At 41.7% G+C, this 23,418-nt stretch overlaps 1 protein-coding gene across 3 annotated transcripts in view; it reads right to left on the bottom strand.

The window, feature by feature from the left end:
• The window catches only part of chd5 (chromodomain helicase DNA binding protein 5), a 63,408-nt gene that overhangs the window by 32,882 nt on the left and 7,108 nt on the right, over window positions 1-23,418 (bottom strand). For all 3 annotated transcript variants that reach the window (XM_012881346.3, XM_012881345.3, XM_012881347.3), the window contains exons 2-5: window positions 12,393-12,544; window positions 2,611-2,829; window positions 860-978; window positions 34-275 (exon numbers count right to left, since the gene is read on the bottom strand). In XM_012881346.3, coding sequence (XP_012736800.1) covers window positions 34-275; window positions 860-978; window positions 2,611-2,829; window positions 12,393-12,544 — 732 coding nt within the window. The remainder of the gene's footprint in view (window positions 1-33; window positions 276-859; window positions 979-2,610; window positions 2,830-12,392; window positions 12,545-23,418) is intronic.

A 23,418-nucleotide genomic window follows, 5' to 3' on the forward strand; every position in this document is an offset into this window, starting at 1 on the left:
GTGAGTGTTCCGTCACACATAAGTGTGTCTTACCTTTTCCTTCTTTGGTTTTGGCTTTTTTTAACGTGCCTTGCTGAGAGCTCAGCTGGCTGTTGCTGACAGATGTTGGCTGAGCCACAGTCACCGTTTCCACGGCGGCGGCCACGGCGGCGGCCACGGCGGTGGCAGATGCACCTTTGAACGGGTTGTTGGCACTGAACTCGCGCCACTTGGCTCCCAACACTGTCATCATCTTTGACATGGGAATCTTCGGATTCTTCTTGGCAATGAGGGGCCTGGGCGCAGCCACAGGGAGAGGAGACAACGACAACAGCAGCTTTATTATGTCACATTTTATTTCAGCTGTTGTAATTTCCCGTTTCGCTAAGCGCTGGAGGGAACTGGGTCCTGATTTACTGACGCCCCATTGCCCCTTCAGTTTTTATTCTCTCTTCCTTGGGCTGAGTGTGTCGCGTGTTAGATTTGTCGGGCAACAGCTTGAGGTTTGGCAGGCTGGCCTGTAAAAGATAGTGGGTCAGAGCGCTAAGTCCCAAAGGCTTCAGGCTGTCACAGGCATCCAACGAACAGCTGACTACACACAGGGGGCACCGCAGGAGCTCATGCTCCACTTTGTCAGAGCAGAGGCTTAGCCGAGCCAGACAGCCCCAGGTGAGACAGACTCTTTATGACAACAGCCGAGCTTTCCAGCTCAAACAAAAAGAGCAGTGTTAGCTTGTCATGCTGCACTCTGGTCTCACTGAGGAGTGTTGTGGAAGACTCTAAACCGGGACCTCCGTCAAACAACTGATGTGGGAAAACGAAAAAAGCAGTTTAACGAACAAAGAAAACAAATGAACCAAAGGAATTTTTAGATGCTTGCCTGAGGAACTGGCTGAAAGCCTTGTAATTGGTGATTGTTTTGTAGTCGTCCTCCGTGAAACCATAATGAACATCTTCAAGACCCCATTCGTGCATCAGCTGGCTGGAGGATTTGGGCTCCTAGTGGGCAAAAGACAAGCGTCATCATGGATTTAATAATAATCAAAGAATACAGTTTTTACATCCACTTATCTAAAGTGCTTGACGATGCTTTTATATTTCTGGAGATGCTCCATGCGGTCTGAGTAAGAAACGTTCAGCGCAATTAGCATTTTGCTTTGAAGGACTCTTGTATTCTTGACATGATTGTTTGGAGAACTGGAGATCCAAACAGATATTATATTAAGATGTGCTGAAATCTGCAAACGTTCGGAAACTCAAAGCCATCTTATGATACGAAGAACAGCAGCCATTAAATTGCAGGAGTAAAATATATCATTTTCACAGTAATTTGAAAAAAATTAGGCCACCCTATAAAATATTCAATAATAGTAAGATATTTAGGTAGTATAAACAATGTGAAAAGACCTTTTAAAATTTACTGAAAAACTGGGAAAAAACAGAGACTTCTGGGGAAGAATAATTGAGAACCCTGTCAGAGTTATTCCCACTTAAAATGGCTAAAATAACACACAGCCATGTCACATTGGACGCACGTGATTAATAATCCGAAGGACATATGCCCTGTGTTATCTGCATTTAGTTCGGTGTGCTCCTGACTCTTAAAGTGAGAGTGAACACTTTCATAAAGAAGATTGCAGTAGCTTATTGGTCCGGAGAGGGTTTTAAAGGGGTCTCAAAGTAATCTGAAAATACCAGTCTCAGTGTCTGGAAAGCTGTCTACACGTCTCACCATTCAAGCATGTTCATTATGAAAGCAGACCATAGCTAAAATACATTTTCAAAAACTACAAAATCTCATCGCAGGACCCACATACATAACGCTCTTGCTACTGTTGCTATGAAATCACCCCAGACGTCTTATTTTAATGGGAGCTCAAATATGAAAGCTTCACTCTATAAGAAAAACATGAAAACCACGCTTGAGTTGGATGCTAACATGGACGTCTGTAATAATGTTATTTTGACAGACGAACGTAAAGCTGAATTACCTGGAAACCAGAACAGTGGACGTGTTTGTCATAAACCAAATACAGCGTTCCAGAAAAAAAGAGCCTCAGAGCAGCTGTAAACCATGTAGTTGGAAGTGTCATGGCTTGGGGATTCTTTGCTGCAGCAGGGCCTGGCCTCATTCAATGCACTATGAATTATACCGCGTATCAGAGGGTGCCAATGTGAAACCAGCTGTGAAAAATATCCAACATGAAGAAGCACTGGGCCCTGCAACATGACAGCGACCCACATACCAGTAAACCCCATCGAGGGCTGGCTGAGGATTAAAAAAAATAGATATTCCAGGGCTAGTTTGTCAATATCCTGAGTATAGTTAGTAAAACAAACTTCATTTTTGGTGTTGAAATAAATAATAATAATAAAATCAAATCACTTTATTTTCCAGGGGAAAAACCGGCCATTTTTATGTGAACATTTCTTTTCAAAGACGTGAATTTCTTATGAGTACCTTAAGATTTTTTTTCTGTTCTCTCAGCACAAAATACCGTAAAGTGTTGCCAAATAAAATGCATCTCACGACATCATCCAGGAGAATTTATTATGACTGAAAGTCTTACGGCTATACATGAGTAGAAGATACTTTCCGCTTGTACATTAGACGTGTTACTGTGGACTTACTTTCATGTTGCCATCGTCGTCGTCGTCTTCATCGTCGTCCTCATCTCTCTTCTTCTTTCTGGGCTTCCTCTCTTTTTTCTCCCGGGGTTTCTTCTTCTTTTTTTTGGTCGGGCCATACGCGCTGCTCTCGCTCTCGGAGCCAATTTCTGGCCGTTCGTGTTCCTCCTCTACCTCTGAGATCTCCTCCAGGTCACTGTCAAGTCTCGCCTGGAGTCCTCCCTGAGGTATAAAACAAGGAGACGGCAACACGCTTAAATAAACACACTTTTAACAAAAAAATTGAAATAACCACGGTTTCTCCGTAAGCACTTTCTGTACAAATAAAAACGTATGTTTAATGTTACATTTCTATAAATATGGTCATGTTTTTTTTTTGTTTTTTCGTCTGTGTTGTTTTTTACTTTTTAATCATGCCTTGGTTTGCGCGGGCGCCTGGCTTTAATGCAATGCAGCCACCACAAGGTGGCAGAAAAACACCAAGTAATATACCGGGCATCATCAAAAAGCGAAGAAAGCTTGTACTATCAGACATGGATATACCTTTGCATAAAGATGCCCAAGTGTTCCCTCCTTACGTATCTTACTCAAATACACATAGTGTGATGACCAAATATAGTTACTTATATAGACCAACACGTTTGATGTGTACTGATGTTTTCACTTAACACAAGTTAATGTTTGTTACTGGTCTCACAACCAGAGACCATTTTCGATCTGTTTGATGCTTTTCTGTTTTTAGGATGTAGAGCACTTTGAACTGCCATGCTGCTGAAATGTGCTCTACAAATAAACTTGACTTAATTTGACCTACATTGATCAAAATAAACTGAGCCCTTTTCCTTTTCCCAGGTTGGTACATAGTTTTGAACAAAAGTGCCACAGTATTGTTTGAGGAATTTTAAAAAGTCAGTAAAGCTTCCTTTTCTACAGCAACGTATTAAGCATGGTGAACAGCATAACTTCACAATTAACTATTAGAAACATGTCAGTAACACTACTGTATGGATTTGTCTACCTTGAGGATAGGAAATGATTGATCAACACCTCTCCCCATTGACCCCATCTGGCTGGTAGTAAAGGAATTATTGCAGATTGCTAATATTACAACCAGTAACCTTAAAGAAAATCAACCTTTTCAACGTTAGCATTGTTCACTTAAGACATTTTCAGTTTTGTCTCAGTTTTGTTTTTGTTGGGGTTTTTTTTGTTTGTTGTATTTTATTTTATTTTATTTTACTCACACCCTACAGACACGATTTTGCATCATGTCTTTGTGACATGATGCAAAATGACTAGAAAGACAGAAGTTGAGGAGGGCTGCATGCGTGCTGCAAAGGTGAATACTTTATCCATACAGGAAGTTAGATTTGGTTTTTGCTTTGTGCTGAAATGCTGCCATCGTCAATAAATCTTGAGCACCACTTAGTGCCTCGCAGACCTAAAACAGACCACTCCACAAAGATAGCACCATAACCACCGCCTGTGAAAGAACTACCATGGGTGAGTTGTTGCAGTCTTCATGTCTAGGCTTGTGCAATAAACCAGGAGAACAAAGTTTACCTACTTTTTAAGTGTTGCTTTGTCACAACCATGACTTTACTGCTGTCAGACAGAAACCTTGGCTCTCCAAAAACTTTACTATCCAGGATGTTAAGAAAAAAAAATTGTGAATTTATACTGTTTGTTCAAAGTAACAATTTCTTTCTTTCCACTGTGAATTTGAAACCCCAGACAGATGTGAAGAGGGATAAATAGAGTTGATTATCACTAAACTATAATAATGACTAAAAATGGAGATACTGAGCGTTTTGCCCAACAGCGACAATTTAATTTGTTTGAAAAGCAGCCCTTCACACCTCCCACCAACGACTGATCCACTTCTCGTTTCCACACAAAATATCTCCCTGCACTGACTACTCTCGTCTCCTCGGTCCACCTACATTAAGAAAAGACCTCTGAGGAGGATGTGAGTAGGCTTTTCTAGGACCAGGAAACAAGGGAAGCTCCAAAGACCTGATGGTGTGTCCCCCTCCTGTCTGACAGCCCAACCAACTGTTACCCATCTTCGCTCAAGTCTTTATTAAGTCTCTGGACTTGTGCGATATTCCCTACAGTTTCAAATGTACCACTATAATCCTGTTCCCCAAGAAAGGTAACATTACAGGATTTAAAGACCACACATGTTGGACCTGTTGGAGGCTCTGCGGTTGGCAGATGAGCCTGCTTTAATTCACCCTCAGGTCATCTGATCCACCCAGAAATCCTCCACCACAAGCCTACATAGCCTACAGTCAGTGGATCACCAGCTTCCTGACTGAAGGGCATCGGCGGGTGAGGTGGGCCAACATCTACAGGACAAGGAAGTCCAACCCACTGCTCAACCCCAGCCCTTATTCTCTTCTTACACAAATGACTGCACCCCAGCGGACTGCTTTTTATAACTCCTGAGCTGATGACATCGTCGCCGTTACTCCGACCCTGGGTGGTGATGAGTCTGTCGCCGCTACGGGACGCCACTTCCAAAATCCCTCAGCCTGTCTCTCTAATGAACGTTTAACAGTCAACGATCCAGGCAAATCTTCTGGGAATCAACACAATGTAAATTCAACCATGTCTTCGTTTTCCATAATACTTAATTCAGATTTCAGATTTATTCATTGCACCATGGCAAAAAGACACACACAAAAAAACAGTCACTTTCTGTCGTACATTTCCCGTGAGCAAAAGGAAGCAGAAAGAAGATAAAATCTTATTTTGTCTGCCCCTAGTCAAAAAACAAAATACCTTTGCTAAGCGGCTACAGCCAATAAAGTAATACCACAACAAACGTCTATGCTCAATTAAACCAACAAACATTTTTAAGGAAAATATCAACATTCACGTCAATAATAAATAGGTAATGCACAAGGCAAATATACTAGGCAAAAATAAGCGTTTCTCTTTAAAAAGTTTCATCTATTACCCACAATGTATATGTATTAATATTTAAAGAGTCTGTACATTGAGAGGAAAGTCAAACTAAAGTCAAATTACAAACAAACTTGTTCAACAAAGCTGATTCTGAGTCATCTCATTTCAATATGTCAACATGTGCCACAAAGCTTGCTGCTGGGAGCCCTTGTCTTTGCAGTGCACACCAACAATGTGGAAAATTGCTACTCAACTGCCTTGAGGGGAGCTTTACCTTTTCACCAAACGTCTCCACCACCAGAGCCTAAATTATGGCTTTGTTTGACAAAATCTACATCATGAAAGAACATCGACGTCAAATAAACCTCTCTAAGACCAACACACCCAGTCATCTCATCCAGGTCTTAAATGGACGTTGGCATCCCAATGAGCGTGTGTACTGAGGCTGTGGGTCTAAATATGTTGGCATGACTATCACTTGATCAACCAAAAGGGGCACAAGTCACTAAAAATGCAAAGAAATCCACTGGTTATCCATAGGTACTATAGTCAGATTCTGTTCATTAAACCTAACACCAACAGGACCGTGCTCAAACAAAAACTTGCAATCCCTCTTCCCAAAACTGTCTCAGTCTAGATTGCTTTATGTTCTTGTTCCATAATGACAGAATTAGCTATAAATGCTATAAAGGACTCTATTTTTTCAAGAGAGCGTCCTCTTTGAACACCACCGCCAGTATGTCTAAAATAGCTTTAGCGCTTTATAAGGTAGCCTTGGATCCTTTTATAGTACTGATGCTTGAATGATGCTAGAACGCTTGCAGGTGACGTTGGACACGTAATTATGTTTGAACCATTAAAAGTGAGTTCATGATTTGCGCGGTATGCATCGTGCATGTTCCTAAAGAGCTGACTATGAAGTGAAAGCAAGAGACAGAACACCGTTTGCTTCGCAGCCAATCAAAGACTCAGCTGCGTCTTGCCTGTTTAATATGGGACATCTGGCGGTGCTGTGTGAGCTTAACAGCTAACATGTGTTGTTTGTGTGATCAAGGGAGAGGGAAATTCACCGGCGGTAACATATACCGTGGGTTTGTGAAAAAGGGAATTCTCCTTCTCTCCCTGTCCATGTCAACCCTAATTAATTTTTTTTCTTTCCTTCTGTGTGTTGCAAATGTGTCAAGTTGCAAGTATCAATTTGTGGAGGTGTCATCTCTCCAGGATTTTGCAGTCGCACCAAATGCACGACCAAACCTGACTAAACAGGTGTGTGCACAGGGAGGGGAGTGATGTGAGCGCACGGAGGTTTCGTGCTCAGTTCGCTGCCTGTTGCTCTCCAGGCCCGCCCGGCTCCGTGGAGAGACTTGCAGGCGTTTTGCTCTGTAGCGCAGTGGTAAGGCTCATGTTGCTGCAGCGCCCGCCAACCCTACCAGCAGCCTGGCTGTGTTGCCATGGCGACCGAATCTGAGCAGTGTCTGGCTCCCTCTCTTTCTTTCTAGATTTTGCCCCCCCCCCCCTTCCCTCACTACTTTCTCCTCATCTTCTTCTCACTTTCTCGTCTTCGCATCTTTGGGTTCTCCCCCTTCATCCCATCCACCTCTTCAAATTTTCTCTCAGTCTGCATCCCAACTTCTCCCTGATTCTTTTTCCCTCCCTCCCCTCTTTCTTTTTTTCTATCTATCTATCACGCAACACATCCACCACCACCACCAAGCGCACACACATATTCACCAACACACACTCCATCACAGTGGCAGCCAATGGAACGGCGCCATCCAATCAGACGCGTTTGCATAACGAGCTTGTTATGCAGAGGCCTGTGGTTGCGAAGCCCATGCTCCAGCACCCGTCTAGACAAATCTCATTTATGCATAAGAAGATGGAGAAAGTGAGAGAGAGAGAGAGAGAGAGAGAGAGAGAGAAAGAGAGAGAGAGAGAGCAAGGGAGAGAAGAAAGAGCAAATTGAAGATTGTGGATGGGGGATGGGGGTGGAGATGGAGATGGAGTTGGAGGTGGAGGAGGAAAAAGCAAAAGAGCAGAACTACCACTTTGAGCATCCGCGAGGACAAGATGGAATTGGAACCGCAACAACCTGGTGGTGGCCCAGAGTTCAACATTAAACACGTATCATAGATGAAAAGATGCGTCTTCCGCACAGCAGTAAAGAGGCTGCCTCTACTTTCAAAGGGTGAGAAAATTAGATAAGCGCTGATAAGCTAATCAAATTAGTGGCTTTCCTATAATGTTTCCGCCCCGCGGAGATTGGAGCGGATGCCGCGGCGGATCTAAAATGAATGAAGATGTGGATATTCAATAAAATCTAGCTCAATAAGATTTTTTTTCTTCTTTTAAATCCCTGCTGTGAGAAATTTCTTATGGTTTTGAAACAATGGCTTCTTTTTTTTGTTTCCACCTGCAAACAAAAACAGCTCTTTGTTGGCTTCTAATCCAAGAGAGCGGTGAAGCCAGAAAACTCATATTTCCTCGTGTCTGTTCTTTACCTGCAGATGAGAAAACGGGAAGCAAATATACTGCAGTTACCTCAAGCTTTTTTTTTTATTATTTCTCCCACCAGAAGCCCTGACCTCAGACTGGGATGTGCCACTGACAGTTTCTGACCCCAATTGACTTTTGGACCCGGTCTGACAGCAACCTTTGGGGAGCGATTGGAAGTGAATTACAACGGCAGCAGCAGCCGCTCAGAGGGAGGACAGGATGGAAGGAAGGAAGGAAGGAAGGAAGGAAGGAAGGAAGGAAGGAAGGAAGTGAGGAGTGATGGTTTAGGGTAAGGTAAGGAAATTAATTCCCTTAAGGAAGAAGGAAGGAAGGATTCCTGCCTCAGTCAGTCCTTTACCTTCATTTCCTTGCTTGACTTCCGTGATTGACTTGAGTGAGTGCTTTCTTGAGTTCTTGCGTGCGTTCGTGATTTCGTTCGTTCTTCTTTCGGGAGGGCCTTTCGGGCCCTTCCTTCCTCCCCCTCCCGCCTCCCTCCCTCCCTCCCTCTCCCGTCCCCTCCTCCTCCCTCTCATTTCGCCCCTTTCCTTCCCCTTCGACCTTTCCTCCTTCCGGACTTCCCTCCCGCCCCTCCCCTCCTTCCTCCTTGGCCCGGCCCCCCCTCCCGGCTTCCTTCCTTCCTTGCGTGAGTGATCTTTCTTTCGTTCTGCGTGAGGGAGTTTCTTTCTTCTTGCTTGCTCCAAAGCCCTCCCTCTCCTGCCTCCGGCGGCCCGCCCCACGCCCCGCCGCCGCCCGCCGCGGCCTGGCCGCAGGCAGGCCGGGTGCGTGCGTGCTTGCGTGCGTGCTGTGGTGCGTGCGTGCTGCGTGCAGTGCGTGGTGGCGTGGGGGGCGCGTGCGTGCGTGCGTGGAGTGAGTGAGTGCCCGTGAGCCGAAATAAGCCCGAAGAAAGAAAGAGAAAGAAAGAAAGAAAGAAAGAAAGACACAAACAAACAAACAATCAAACAAACAAACAAAGATGTTTGTGAAAAAGCAGGGAATATTGAAGGGAGGTCAGGACAGAGGGAGTCTCCCCTCGTCGTTTGCTCAGTGAGAGCCAGCAGAGCTCAGAGTTCTGCGTAGACAGCCAAAGGGCTGGGTGGCAGCCTGACCAGTCAAGCTCCTCGCGGCGCTGCTGGCAGCTCCATCTCCACACTGGGGAACATCCTGGCCATGCCGCTGCTACTGTGAAGGCCACTGCCAACGCAGGCAGAGAAAACCCTGGGATTACATTGAATTACTGTAATTACTGAGGTTCTGTGTTTGGAAAACCAAAGCAAGCGCAAGATAACTTGATTAGATGCTGACTTTTGCACGATGCCCCACAAAGATGCTTTAATAAATGCTCAGTGTGATGCAGAACATTTCACCTGTCATTGGGATTTATTTATTTATTTTTGGCCATGTTTCCTGTACTTTGTTGCCAGAATAATGGTGCTTCATTTGACCGTTATTGCTTATCACAATACCTGGTTGTCATTTTTAGAAAACTCCTAGAGGAGCCAATAGTTTCCAAGCTTGGTCGTCAGATGAGAAAGGATCTCCTGATTTGATTCCAGGTATCGGCTCTGGGTCCACGATCCTTTGCATGGTGTATATGAGGAATACCTGACAAAATTCAGTTCCCCATGTCTATTGAAGGGTCATTTTATATTACAATGTCAATCACAAGATAAGACACTGCTGTATTTTCCGCAGCACGCTTCTTTTTTCCTAGTGTATGCATTTCCAAACTGCATCATAATTTTTGCACCCTACTTTGTTCATCAAATCTCAGTTTTCTGCTTTGAATATAATAATGTTTCACTCCTTACAATGGCGTTCACTGTTGGGTAGAAAGTACAGCTTCCTGGCTGTCTGTGTCAGGTGACTTGCTATTTCTGTTGCACCCTCCCCAGCTGGCTCGGTTGCAGCACAGAGAGTGCAGCTTTTACTGTAACACTCAGCCTTAATTTTCACAAAGCAAAAAAAAAAAAAAAAAAAAGAAGTGGTAACTTTCTAAAGCAGAAGAACAACTTTTTCAATAAGATTTATACACATGACTAACCACACTGAAATATGCTCCAAGCCTAACCGCTAACACGTAACGTCAAAACAGAGTAAATGCACAAAGGTAACTCAGGACACCAACAAACCGCCAATTCATGAAACATGTCATCTCAAGGCACTTTTCAAAGTCAAATCAATTAGATTATACAGATTGGTCAAAAAGTTTCTTATCTAAGGAAACCCAGTAGATTGCATTGAGTCTTAACAAGCAGCATTCACTCCTCCTGGAGAAGTGTAGAGCTACAGGAACAGTCGTCTGCATTGACCATGGCTTTGCAGCAATCCCTCATACTGAACAAGCATGAAGTGACAGTGGAAAGGAAAACTCCCCTTTAATGGGAAGGAAAAACCTCCAGCAGAACCAGGCTCAGTGTGAACGGTCATCTGCCTCGACCGACTGGGGGTTAGAGAAGACAGAGCAGAGACACAGAAATCACAGAAGCACACGTTGATCCAGGAATCCTTTCTATGTTATATTGTAATAACGGGTGATCTGTCTTCCCTGGATGATGTCACAGCTAACAGAACGCCGGACGAGGTGTACCTACTATGAAGGAAAAAAAAAAAAAAAAGCTGACGGTGGTGAGCTATGTTAGCAGCACAGCTGCCCTGCAGCAGGCTGACAGAAGCCTTACACATTTTAAGTGATGTGAACTGAGAAAACTATTGTAGTGTTTTGTGGAAGTCTGTCCCACAGAAACTCTTATACGGTGTTCAAAATAGTGCAACAGCTGGCTTCCTGTCCGCGACTCTGGAGGACATATAGAACAAAGGGATAAACAGACACTGCTAATAGACCGATGTCACTGTTTTATAAAGCAAAATTAAGTCAAAGTTAGGTAAAAAAGATCTGGCACAGGCGGATACCAATACACCATTGCTCACATAGGCTCCTATCATTTCGTGTCTGGTTGGTTACTTCATATTCCCTGATAGAAGAGTGGTTTAATCCTTGTTTGGACAACATCAGGCCTTGACTTGGTCTACATTGAGGTCCAAGCTTACCAATGACACTGTGAAACTTAAACAGTGTCTTTGCCCATGCATGCAAGTCAGCAAAAAGGCAACTGCCAGTTTTATTGCTTTAAGGCAGGTACATGTTGAGTTACGTTTTCCTGCAGAGTGGATTACAGATATGTTGTACGTTTTTAAATTAAATGCTTGTGACAAGCAGCATATTTCATTGGTTGAATCAAACAAGATACAAGGTTAAAGGCGTGTTTTCCTTTGTCTAGGCCACTGATACACTTCTTACCTAACTGGAGATAAACTAGTTGCGTGCTTTACTGACAATACATAGTATTTTTCCACATCAATGTATAAACTTCTTAGTAGCACCAACACTGATAATTCGGTTTACATATGTGCTAAACCATCTGGTATGGGTAAAGTCCATTGGTTAAATTTCCAACTTTCTTCAGAGGCAACCCATCTTCTCTTTATAACTGCCACTTTTCCTGAATGTGAGGCCATTCTTACACTCATCACTTGTCTTCCATGAACGTAAACGCGTTTTGTGATGATATTCTAGTGTCGTCTCTTCAGGAGATGTAACGTTCGGATGAGAAACTGTAACAAGCAGCAGCATTTAGTGGCAAAAAGTCAGAGTGCTTTAAACTTCAATCTGCTGATTTGATTGCTGTTTTCCACTTCCTCCTCAGTAACATGGCTTAAAACAAATTGTGATATTAGTATAAACATGTTTAAAAAATAGACAAAAAACTCATCCTTCATCATCAATCTATAACTAGAACATTTTTACCCCTTTTGTATAGCTTCCTCTAGTTTTCAAACCAACATTATTTCCCTTCTGTTCAACATTTTAAGAATGCTGCTGTGCTATTCAGCATCTTCACTGTTGAATAACTTACTTAAGAGACGAGGGTTAACGCTGTCAAAATTCCTTACAACTCTGAATATCAAAAAGATAAACAAGCCTTGTTGTCAAACCACCTCTGTCAAAGCGCTACGACTACAGCTGCTAGCTTGGCTGAAACACTGTCCCTTTGACCCCGAAGCCCCTGCCTTAAGCACCAGCACCACAGGCACAAATCCACACTCTAAACTGGCACTTGGCGCCCACAGCTTACACTGGCAGTAGCCGTGACTCTGCTGCCAACCTCCCCGAGGCCTGAAACAGTCCACTGCTTCTCATTTCGATTACAGAGGCAGTCCAGCAGCCAAAGCGCAGCTCTGATCCAATTGCAGAGGCATCAAAAGTGTGATGGCGTGAGAATCAAAGAATGAGGCCGCACAGCTTGAGCCAGAATTCCTGGCAAACCTTTGTGTTTGAGGTGACGACAGACGGGGGCTGTGTGTGAACAAGATCTTACCTCTTTTTTCCTCTTCTTAACCTTGGGTATTTTGCCTTCTTTGATCTTTTTGGGCTTTGTCTTCTTCTGCTGTTTGAGGGAGTCGTCGTCAGAGAAGAAGCTTGCGAGGGCCGTGAGGGGAACGGTGTTGCGCTCCGTTTCGTCATCTTCATCTGGACACACAGAAAGACGTCTTCATGATCATACTTAGCGAAATACGCCATATACACTGAAGCAGTTATTATTCATTTCCCACAAAGAAAAGACATAAAATAGGTACTAAAGAGAAAAATATTCATTTGAGACTGCATTGGTAAAGACATACTTGCAAAAAAATGAAATACAGACAACTTAAAATTTCTTTGAGAAGATTACTTACACTTATCGTAGGCATAAATTGATCTTTAAATAGTTCATTTGAACTATTATTTTTCACGGTGGAATAATTGGACAAGAAAAAAAATGTTACTTTGCAAAATAAGAACTAGGTGCACGACTTTAAATTTATCACAGATTGTTTATTTCCATCATAAGTTTGAATGTATTTATACAGGTTTAGATATTGACACGGATCCCCACAAAATTGGTTAAAGGTCCAACAGTAAGTTACACCTCACTTCCTTTAACTATCAACAAACCTCTGCCATAATTCTGACAGCACCCATTGCAAATATAAAAAGACACCTCAAGGAGACACACATGTAAAAAAAAAAAAGAATAACAGGAAATAAGCTTTTGTGGCAAATAATTGAAAAAAAATGACAGCAAGTTTATAAAATAGCAAGGTTATAAAAATGTACGTAAGCAATTAAAATTGCAATAGAAAAGTTTAAGAAAACTATTCTGGACCACAAATCAATTTATGTTTTATTGTACACCAGCATGGTTTTCAACCCTGGTCCATAAGGCATAATGTCCCGCTGTTTTAGATGTTTCCCTGCTCTAATGCACCTGATTCAGATTATTGCCATTCAGCAAAGGCCTGTTCATCAGCCATCAGTTGAAATCAGTGTGTGGAACCATGGAAACATTCAAAACATGCAAGAAGTGAGCAGCCTTGGGATGTGTGTATAAGAGCATGCATTTATTTTGTTAAATTATTTATGAGTGGGGTGTGTGTGGAGAGTTTAGTGTGTGCATGTATTTTTTCAATGGTGAGAATAGGCATGTAAATGCCAATATTAAGTCATGGTGTTATTCATGGTATGTAAAATGGGCACTAATGAGATAAAAGTAAAAATATAGCATTGTAGCAAAATGAAAATCAATAAAAGATTTTGATCACTAAATGATGGAGGGGCAGGATATTTAATAAAGCATAAGCTTCCTTCTTCTCCTGAACAAGATATTTTTTAGAACGTTTATTGATGTTAATTTTATAACTTTCATGTGCTTAAACAAAAACTTATTAATTTATTCACTCTAAGATTTGGTAGAATTGTTTTAATTCGTTGATATCTTAGCATTTACCAACATTTTAATCAGTCAATACATATTGAAAGGGTTGAGATCAGGGTTTCGGTAAAGCTTCCCCAGAAGCACATCATTACCCTGGCTTCTTCATGTTGGTGAAGATTATCAGTCATCCAGGTCACGATCAATCCAAAAAAGGTTAAAAAATAAAACAACTGGACTTCTGTTCTGAAGCTGAAGATGTTTTGCTTCCCATCCAGGAAGCTTTCTCCAGACATTTTGAATTGAGAAAGCTTGCTTTCTTCAGTCCAAACCCAGTTCTTGTGAGTTTTTTAGCATCTTAGCACAGTTGTAATGCCCAGCGTGTTTCTGTTTCTAATCATCTAGCTGTTGATTTAGGGTAAATTTCAAATGAAACTTTTTTTGCCCACTTTTTTTTACAAACAGAAAAAGGCAACCCGCTGGTTAATTATACAAGGAAATGTTTATTGTTAGATTTAGCTCAATTTGTATCTGATGGAAGCAGCACATTTAAAAAAAAAAACTGTTTGCAAGCTGAGAAGAACTTGTTTCAGTTGTCAATGTTAATTGTTTTCTCATTCTAGCTTGATATTAACAAATGTGACAGCCAACTTGTGTGTTTTATCATCTTGTGGTGTAGCCATTTCTGCGCTGGCAAGTTATAGCAATTTTTTTTGTGTGTCCTCCTTTGTACCATTAGATACAAAATATGGATTGTTGCATAAAAATGTTCTGAACTATCCTAAAGATACTGAACGGAAAGTTATAAAAACACATTACACTTTGAAAAAGCTGCCAATTATTGATATTATTAGTTGTTACTAATTGTCAGGTTTCCAGACATAATTATTTGTCTGAATAAAATTCAGCTGAGGACCTTAGATTGCTCTGATGGATGCAACTAATAAAATATTTTCCCCTAACTATTCAGTTACCTTATGAATGTAGTCTTACTTGACTTATTGAAATTGAAGGACAGGGTTTTTACAATTTATTTGGAGAAATTAAATCAGGGGAATTCTCAAAGTTGAAGTCAGAAAGACGATTAAAGAAAAAAACTTTTGATACAAGCTGGTTCACAAGTTCTCCTTTAAATCCATGCCATACCGTAAGTAGTGATTACCCTTTCTGAGGATAAGCTGTTCTAGGAAAAAGTGCTGCTGTGAATTAACCTCTCCTTCATGGATGTATAGCTCTTAGACCCTCTCAATACACTTAGTATCAGTTTGTTTATTCTTTACATTTGCTAAATGGGACACAAACAACATATGGACTGATTTTACACACCAATGGACTATATGGACTAATCTTAAAACCTACGTCTCAGGTCAGCGTGTTTATTATCTGAGCTCTTACATATTGTAGCATTTCAGATGCTACAATGTGTCAAATGCAATTTATGCAAACTTGAGTTTAACAACTAACTGCATCCGTGATAACGAGTCTTTGCCACCCAGCAGCATGCAGATTGGTGAACTGTGAGCAGTAACTGTGAATGGACATATCTGCTGGATGCCATTTTTACATGCATCGTCTAGTGACAAGCTGCACATTAAAAAAAAAAAAAAAAAAGTTTTCACAAGAGGACAAACTTAAAGGGCTTTGCAAAAGTATTCCTACCCATAGAACATTTCTACATTTTCCCACATTACAAACACAAACTTCATTGTGTTTATTAGGATTTAGAATAAAACTAAGAACCAAAAAGTTGTGAAAGAGGAAGGATCTGAATACATATTCATCAAAATTTGGGGGGATATATAATCTGATATCACTACAGAAAAGAAAATCCACTTCAACCCATTGTCTTTGAAACTCCCTACATTAATAAACAGAGTCAATATGGGTGGAGTTTAATTTAAGAATTCAGGGGGTTTGAATTTGAAACAACGTTCCAAGATTTGAGCAACTAAAATAGCACTTTTCAATCCCTCGTTAAATAACTGAAAAAGTGTGGCACAACAGCAAATCCAATACATGGCCGTACACCAAACTGAAAGGCCTGGCAGGGAGGGTTTTCGTCAGAGAAAGCAGCCAAGAGGCTCATGGTTAGTCTGGAGGGGCTGCAGAGGTCCACAGATCATTTGGGAAGATATGTAGAAAACAGAACAGTAAGTCATGCAGTCAACAAACCTAGATTTTGAATGGGCACAGTGTTGGGGGGGGGGGGGGGGGGGGGGGGGGGGGGGGGATTAAACAAGTCTCATTTAAAGTTTGCCCCAGCATCAGGCTGTGGGGATGTATTTCTTTCAACAGGGTTAGAGAAGCTAGCCAGAGGAGTTGACAGGAGGATGAACGGAGCTAAATATATGTCAATCCAAAATAAAGAAGATTAAAACTTAGAAGGAAGTTTAATGTTCAGCAGGACAACAACTCTAAACCTGTAGCCAAAGTGACAATGGAATGGTTTCAGTCCAACCAAATTCATTTGTAAGAATTACCAAGTCAAATTCTTGAATCTAATTGAGAATCTGTGAAAAACAAAGTAGAAAACTTTAATTCCAAAATGCTCTCCATACAACTCAAACTAATTTACAAAAAGAGAATGAGCAAAGATTTGTGTCTCTAAATGTGTAAAGATGTTTTGTTTGCCCACTCACAAATGTGTAAAACTTTAAGGGGTATTAATAATTTTATAAGCCACTGATGAATTCAGTAGCAATTTAATCTTAGTAGAGCTTAAGCTTCCAGGCTTTTTGGAGATTTTTTTTGTGTTTGTTTCAAATCAGATTATGTTGTTTTTCTCTTTTTTAATCAAATTGTGTTAACTTAGTTTTCTTATGAGCTGCAAAACCTATAACTGAGTTTCAAAGGAATGATTGTGTCTGTTTTAACAACGGGGAACATTGTGTTAATTTAATGATGGCTTTCAGTCCTGACGTCCTCAGTTTCTCAACCTTAAGCTTTTACTGACCTACCATATACGAGACAAAAAAAGCAATCCCATTACTTATGTTTTGCTTTCATTCACTGTTTCCAAATAACCAAACTTTCACTAATTTTCTAAAATTAAGTCGTTTGTTGTTGTTTTTTCTAAAACTATTAAAAATGTCAATGCATCTTTTTTTTGCCGTCAGAGGTTTTGCGATATTTTCCATTATGAACGTTTTTACGGAGAAAACACGCTACATTAAAATGTATAAATGGTGTAATTCCCCTTTCTTTGAAAGTAATCACGATGAATCAATGTCAGACCTGGCGGGGCACTTGGCAAAGCGAATCTCATAATCACACATCGCTGTGGATCAACTTTAATCATCAAAACACAAATAAACGGCATGCTCGCCTGCTGGTAAATGGTAACTCCCAGGAGGACCACTGAGGTACACAGTGCATGTCTTCTGCTTGCTGGGACTAAAGCGACTGGCTGCGGGTTGCCAGCTGTACAGTCTAACAGCTGCTGTGAGCAAACGTGCTGACTGCTGAGCGCAGCAGACTTCAGCGATGCCGGAGCGGGTTAGAGAGGAGTAAGTAAGGGAGGCAGACATCCCCAAACAACACATCCAAATCGCACGGGATGGAACTGACCTGTGGAGGTTGATCAGATCTAATTCCTACTCTCAGCCTTTTCCTGTCTGTCTATTTCGGTCAATCCAACAGCATGTCTTCCTTCTGTCTGTGTCTCGCACTGACAGACTGGGGGGCATCAAGTATGCAGCACGAGTATCTAAGTCAATCAGCCAACACTAGCCCTGCAGTCTACCGCTCCCCTGGGTAGCAGGAGTGTGACACCGGGGAGGAGGGATTCCTGTCTAGTAGGCACACAAACCTCAACAACCACTTATCTGCTACTTAGCAATGCTAGCAGGAGGCACTCCATGTGAGCATTGCTTTCATTTTAAGGCTTTAATAAGAAGCAATGTCAAGCTCATTGCGCAACCTGGGCCTTGTCAGATCAAATGTGTCGCCAAAACTACTGTTAACTGGGGTGACCTGTGCTTTATGTGGCCAGTTTTATCCAGAGAGTGTTTAAAGTTGAAATAATACGATGAAGGTATCCCTGCTGCACTCCTTGCATGCATTTTCTGTGTACTTCTGTAAGACACAGATGTTTCTTTGTACTTAATATAACCTGGAGTGGATGCTTTCAGTGTCTCAAACAGGGAGCTCTTTTATGTCTCAGATGTGAGCTGGCTGCCTGCCAGGCAAGACATGGTGGCAACACAGCACGCCTTACATCTCTCCTAGATGCACAGATGATGACATGGCTCAGACGTTGTAAGGTGACAGTTTTGGTTTACGCGGATCACCCAGTCTGCTAATCTGGAATCTTTTTGAAAGATATTATTTTCTGTAATGCAGCCTCATATGAGCCACAGTGTGTCCTGTGTCCTATTTTGTGCCGGTCACGAATCTGGATAGAGTGTTGTGTCAGGAAGAGCATCTAGCGTAAAACCTTTGTCAAATTTACCATGCGGGTCAATAACATGATGTCGATTCCAGATCAGTCGAGGCCTGGTTTAACATTAACCACCAATGGTGCTGGTGATCGACACGAGCACCATTTACTGGTGAAAACAGAGCTACTGCTGGTCAGCAAAGAAGAGGAAGAAGAGGACGAAGACATGTCCATAGAAAGGGAGAGAAGATGAAAAGCAAGAGACTAGGACAAAGGGTAGGGAATTTGAATGTAAGGTCTACGGCAGGAAAAGCTAGAGAGCTGGTCGACATGATGCGGAGGAAGAAGCTAGACATACTGTGTGTTCAGGGGACCAAGTGGAAAGGTAACAAGGCTAGAAGCTTAGGAGCAGGGTTAAAGTTGTTCTACCATGGTGAGCATGGGAAGAGAAACATGTAGGAGTTATCTTGAATGATGAGTTAGTCAGGAATGTTCTGGAGGTAAAAAGATTCAGATAGGGTGATGAGTGTAAAACTCGAAATTGAATGTGTGACGTTGGATGTTAGTGGTTGTGACCCACAGGTTGGATGTGACTTTGCGGGGAAGGAGCAATTCAGGAGTGAGTTAGATGAAGTGATACAGCGTATCCCCAGACAGTGGCGAATGGTGCAGATATCGATGGACAAATGGGCAAATGTGGTATCCAGCAGAGGTGCCAAAAGTATTTACATTTGTTACTCAGGTGGAACCATCGATAAGGGTTTAAAAACAATTCTGAAGAAGTTGAAGCATCAACTCAAGCTTTTTAGCCAAGTAAAAGCATAAAAGCACCAGTTTCAAATCTATTTAAAATATAAAAGTAAAAGGACTGCAGAGGAGAGCTCGCTGCACAGCTGCTATAGGAACGTCATGCAGTAAGAGATAGCGGTTTAGCTCGTCACTCAGTCAGTCAATCTAAGTTTTCAGTTACAAAAACACCATCCTTACATTTGACGCTAATGTGTGCATCTGGAAAAACAGGAATACATGTGGTTGTTTAAACACTGCTGAGCACACATGTAAAACTCAACAAATCCCAATTTATTGAATCATTTTCTTGAAACCACACCACCAAGTAAACCTTCCATCCGTTTTTGAGCACCCTTGGACATCACAGTTCCCTTTTTTGGTAGCCATCCCCTTCTCAAGTGGAGTAGTCAGATATGCTAATGCAACTCACTGCATTAAATTAGCAAGCCAGTGTATCAACTGGGAAGACGAGGGGAGAGGGTAAAGGCTGTTTGCTTGATGCCCGCACTCTAATTGGATAATATGAATTACATAGAAAGAATACCAATAAGAACGATAAACTGTTTTCTATTTTGTCCATTTTAGAGCAAAGAAACAAAGCTGACCGCCCATGAGCAGGGACCCTGCTCTTAACATCCACACTGCCTCATCAGTGCACAAAAGATCATGTTCAGTTCAATTCAAAATACTTTATTAATCCCAAAAGGAAATTATTTATGGGGTTTCTTCACCAAGTTGTTGTAGATACTGATAGCTGCAGGAAGGATCCCCTGTGGCACAGCTGCCCTGGGGCAGACTGACAGAGGCGAGGCTGCCATACATCGGTACCACCGGGCCCTCTGACCACCGCCAGCAGGCAATTCGGTGAAGTCTCTTGCCCAAGGACACAACGACTGAGACAGTCAGAGCAGGGGATTGAACCAGCAACCCGCCAATTGCAGGACAAACTCCTAATTCCTGTACCATTGTCGCCCCATAGAGGTGACAGTGGCGCCTCAATAAAGAGGATGATCAGGGTTATCCGTGTTTTTATGAAGAATCCTTCTATGCACAGTCATCTCCAGGTACTAGAAAGGTCCTCAGAACAAAGCCTGCTTAAAAGTCCCTTCTTGTAAACAGCTTCACAGTTGTGTCTCCAGTTCAGTTTGTTATCCAGGTGAATACAGAGGTATTTATACTCCTCCACTGCTTCCACTTCTTCTCCCAGTATGGTAATAGTGTTGGACCTATTCCTGTTTCTCTTGAAATAATTTTTAGTCAGAATGAGATGATTACTTTCACACCATGTCACAGAGCGGTCCACCATCTCCCTGTACTCAGCTTGGTGTTAATATCTGATGCACCCAGCGACTGCAGAATCATCTGAGTATTTCTGCAGATGACAGGAGTCTGAGGTGTAAAGAGTGTAAAGGAATGGTGAAAGTACAGTCCCCCTGTGGTGCTCCTGTGCTGCTGACACATAACCCCAGAGTCTCACAAACTGTGGTCTGGTAGTCTGTGATCCAGACGATTGTTGAGGCCTCCCCCTAAGTTTCTAACAAAGCAAATCAGGTTGAATTGTGTTAAATGCACTGGAGAAATCAAAGAACATCATGCCCAGAGTGTTGTCTGGCTTATCTAAATGACAGTGGGTTTGTTGAAGCAGGTGTATGATGGCATCTTCAATTCCAATGCAATGGAGTAAGAAGACTATCACGGGTAGGAAAGGAGCTATGGACCGATTTTGGACAGCCTTTAACTCCAACGTTATTACATGACGGAAACAAACATGGTTGACGCGAGTCAAATCCAGGCCTACAGCCTTCCAAAATTTAACTACAAAAGTTCCCACTCTCATCTCTCTGGCCATTTTTGTTAATTTCTGTGAAGTGGGCTGTGCTTATACGTCATGTCACACAAAGGATCATGGGTATTCCTCATAGCTCCTTAGCACCGAAACTGGACATTGTGAGGCTCCTATGTTAAATTAGTTGCAGGAGGAAGCACACAGGCTCCTTTTTCTACCTCCTTTCTTACTGACTAACTGCACTATTCCAACAGCACTTATCATGGCGACCGCTGATGCACTTCCCCTTGGGCTAAAGAGTCCTTGCCAAATAAGGGTATTTGGATGGACCCAGAGTGTCTTACAAGAGTCGAGGTAGAAGCACACAAGTGGATCACACCTGGTAAAGACGATATAACCTGGATGAACTCAGTGATTGCAATGTAATGCTTGGTGAGATTGTTGCCAGACAGCACAGGATGGTGGTATGTAGGATGACTGATGGGGAGGAAGATAAAGAGGACAAAGGCAGAGCAAAGGACAAAGTGGTGGAAGCTAAACAAGGACGTATGTTGTGTGACTTTCATGAAGGAGTTGAGAAAGGCGTTGGGTGGTCAGGAGGTGCGTCAAGATAGTGATGGACATGGTCGCAATAATAGGAAAACAGATAACTGTGGAGCTAACTTTTTGTTCATCGCATTATTTTTCATACTAAGTTTAGAAATTGTTTGGGCAACGGTAAGTGTCCAATTTATTGGGTTTCAATAACTGAAGATACAGTAACATTCACAACAAGATATTCATCTGCCGTTTACGTCACTCTCCTGGCTCTCTATACACATCCACACAGATTTCTCCACAACAGTATGAGTCACGGCTCCACAAAAACTATTGTTAATGGCGGTCCTTTTTTTTTTGTTATGATGTGGTCCTCTCCCATTGCACTGTATACAGTGTTCCGCTACGTGACCCTAACCCCAATAATTAGTAGTGTAACAGAGCTTTCTGAGTTTGTCACCAACACTGCATGAGGTGGAAGGAGACTGGACTCAGAGCTGGGCTTTTGGCTCATTTGTTATCTCAGCTGGACTCTTTTTCAAACACTTCCTTACAAAAAAATAGGAAAAACTTTTTTCTACACAGCACTGATGAAAACAGTTTTTATTTATGTTTTCAAATGAAAAATAGTGCACATTAAATATAACATTGATATTACAACAATAAGTATCCCAAAAGGTCATGATTTATTTCACATTTGTTAAAGAGTGATGACAGAGGGGGAAAGGGATTTCCAGAAACACAGCACTGTGTTACAGGTTTTCACCAGTATTACTAGGTAATACTGGTGACAACCGCAGCTGTCTCAGGTAGACAGGTAGTAGATTACTTTGTATATCTTCTGGAAGGAAGGTTAACAAGAGACTTGGTGGTGGAATAAGGAAGTACAGAAATGTGTTTGGAGAAAAAAATTAGCTAAGAGGAATTGGGAGGCTGTGAGGACTGAATAAAGTTGCCAGTCTAAAATCATACACAATGTCTCACAAGAGGTGCATTAGAACATGGTTACTCAGCATTGTGACTGTTGAAGTGAGAGTGAACACCATGGCAAAATCGAAAGAGATGTGTGAGATCTTGAGAAAGAAGAAAGTAGTAGCTTGAATCTGGTAAAGGTTTTAAAGAGGTCTCAAAAGAATTTGGAATCTGCCATTCCACTGTTTGGAAAATTGTCCAATTGTGGATGTCCAAGCCAGTATACTATGAAAACAGACTATAACATGCCAAAATATATCTCCAAAAATTCAAAAATGTCATCCTGGAACCCCATACATGCTATTTTTACTATTGACATAAAAGCTTGTTCCTGAACAACTAAAAAAGTATGCCAAAGTTAAAATTTTATAATAAGGTGTGCAAGAAACAAAGCTTTGTTCTCCTATACAAATTGACAATACAGTTTGCCAGAGACAGTAAAGACAACAAACAAGATTTCTGGAATTATGGTCTTTGGCCAGATTAGTCTAAAAGTAAATTATTTGGACACAAGGACAGAAGACATGTTCAACATCAATCAAATACAGCTTTCAAGTAGAAGAATCTTATGCCAGCTGTGAGGCATATACTTGGAAGTGTCAAGGTTTTGTGGAAGCATAACTTGGCAAGCTCACCGCTGTAGAATCCACCATGAATTTTACTTTGTGTAAGAGGGAGCTTTAAGAAAATGTGAGCCACTCAGAGTAAAATATTTAGCCAAAGCTACACCTGACACTGCAACATGACAATGACCCAAAACAGAAAATCCACCTAGCACTGATTGAGAGTCAAGGGGAAAGTCCTGGGGCAAGTCATAGCCAGATTCCAGTCTTCTTGATGTACATGCAAGCATTCCCTCAAAAATCTCACGGATGAAAGTGAAGGGTGTGGAAAAAAAAATTCTGACTGATATTAGATAGTGGTAGAAGGCTACAAGAAGTGTTTCACTGACTGTATATTAGTCAAGTAGGATAAGATCAGCTATTAAAGCTATTGTGGGTAATCCTCTTCAGAAACAGTTTTGTTATACTAAGTGAAATGGTCCTTTTATCTTAACAGTAGTCAATATATAATATGTTTTCAGAAAAAAGGAGGTTAAAAAATTAGATCTCTGTGAAAGTTGTTGGTCTGCAAAAACTCTGGTTTGGCCCTGCCCTCTGTCCCACAAGTTCTGGGGGTATCACCTTATC

The sequence above is a fragment of the Fundulus heteroclitus genome, chromosome 20 (genome assembly GCF_011125445.2).
Source record: "Fundulus heteroclitus isolate FHET01 chromosome 20, MU-UCD_Fhet_4.1, whole genome shotgun sequence".
In the NCBI taxonomy this organism is placed as follows: domain Eukaryota; kingdom Metazoa; phylum Chordata; class Actinopteri; order Cyprinodontiformes; family Fundulidae; genus Fundulus; species Fundulus heteroclitus.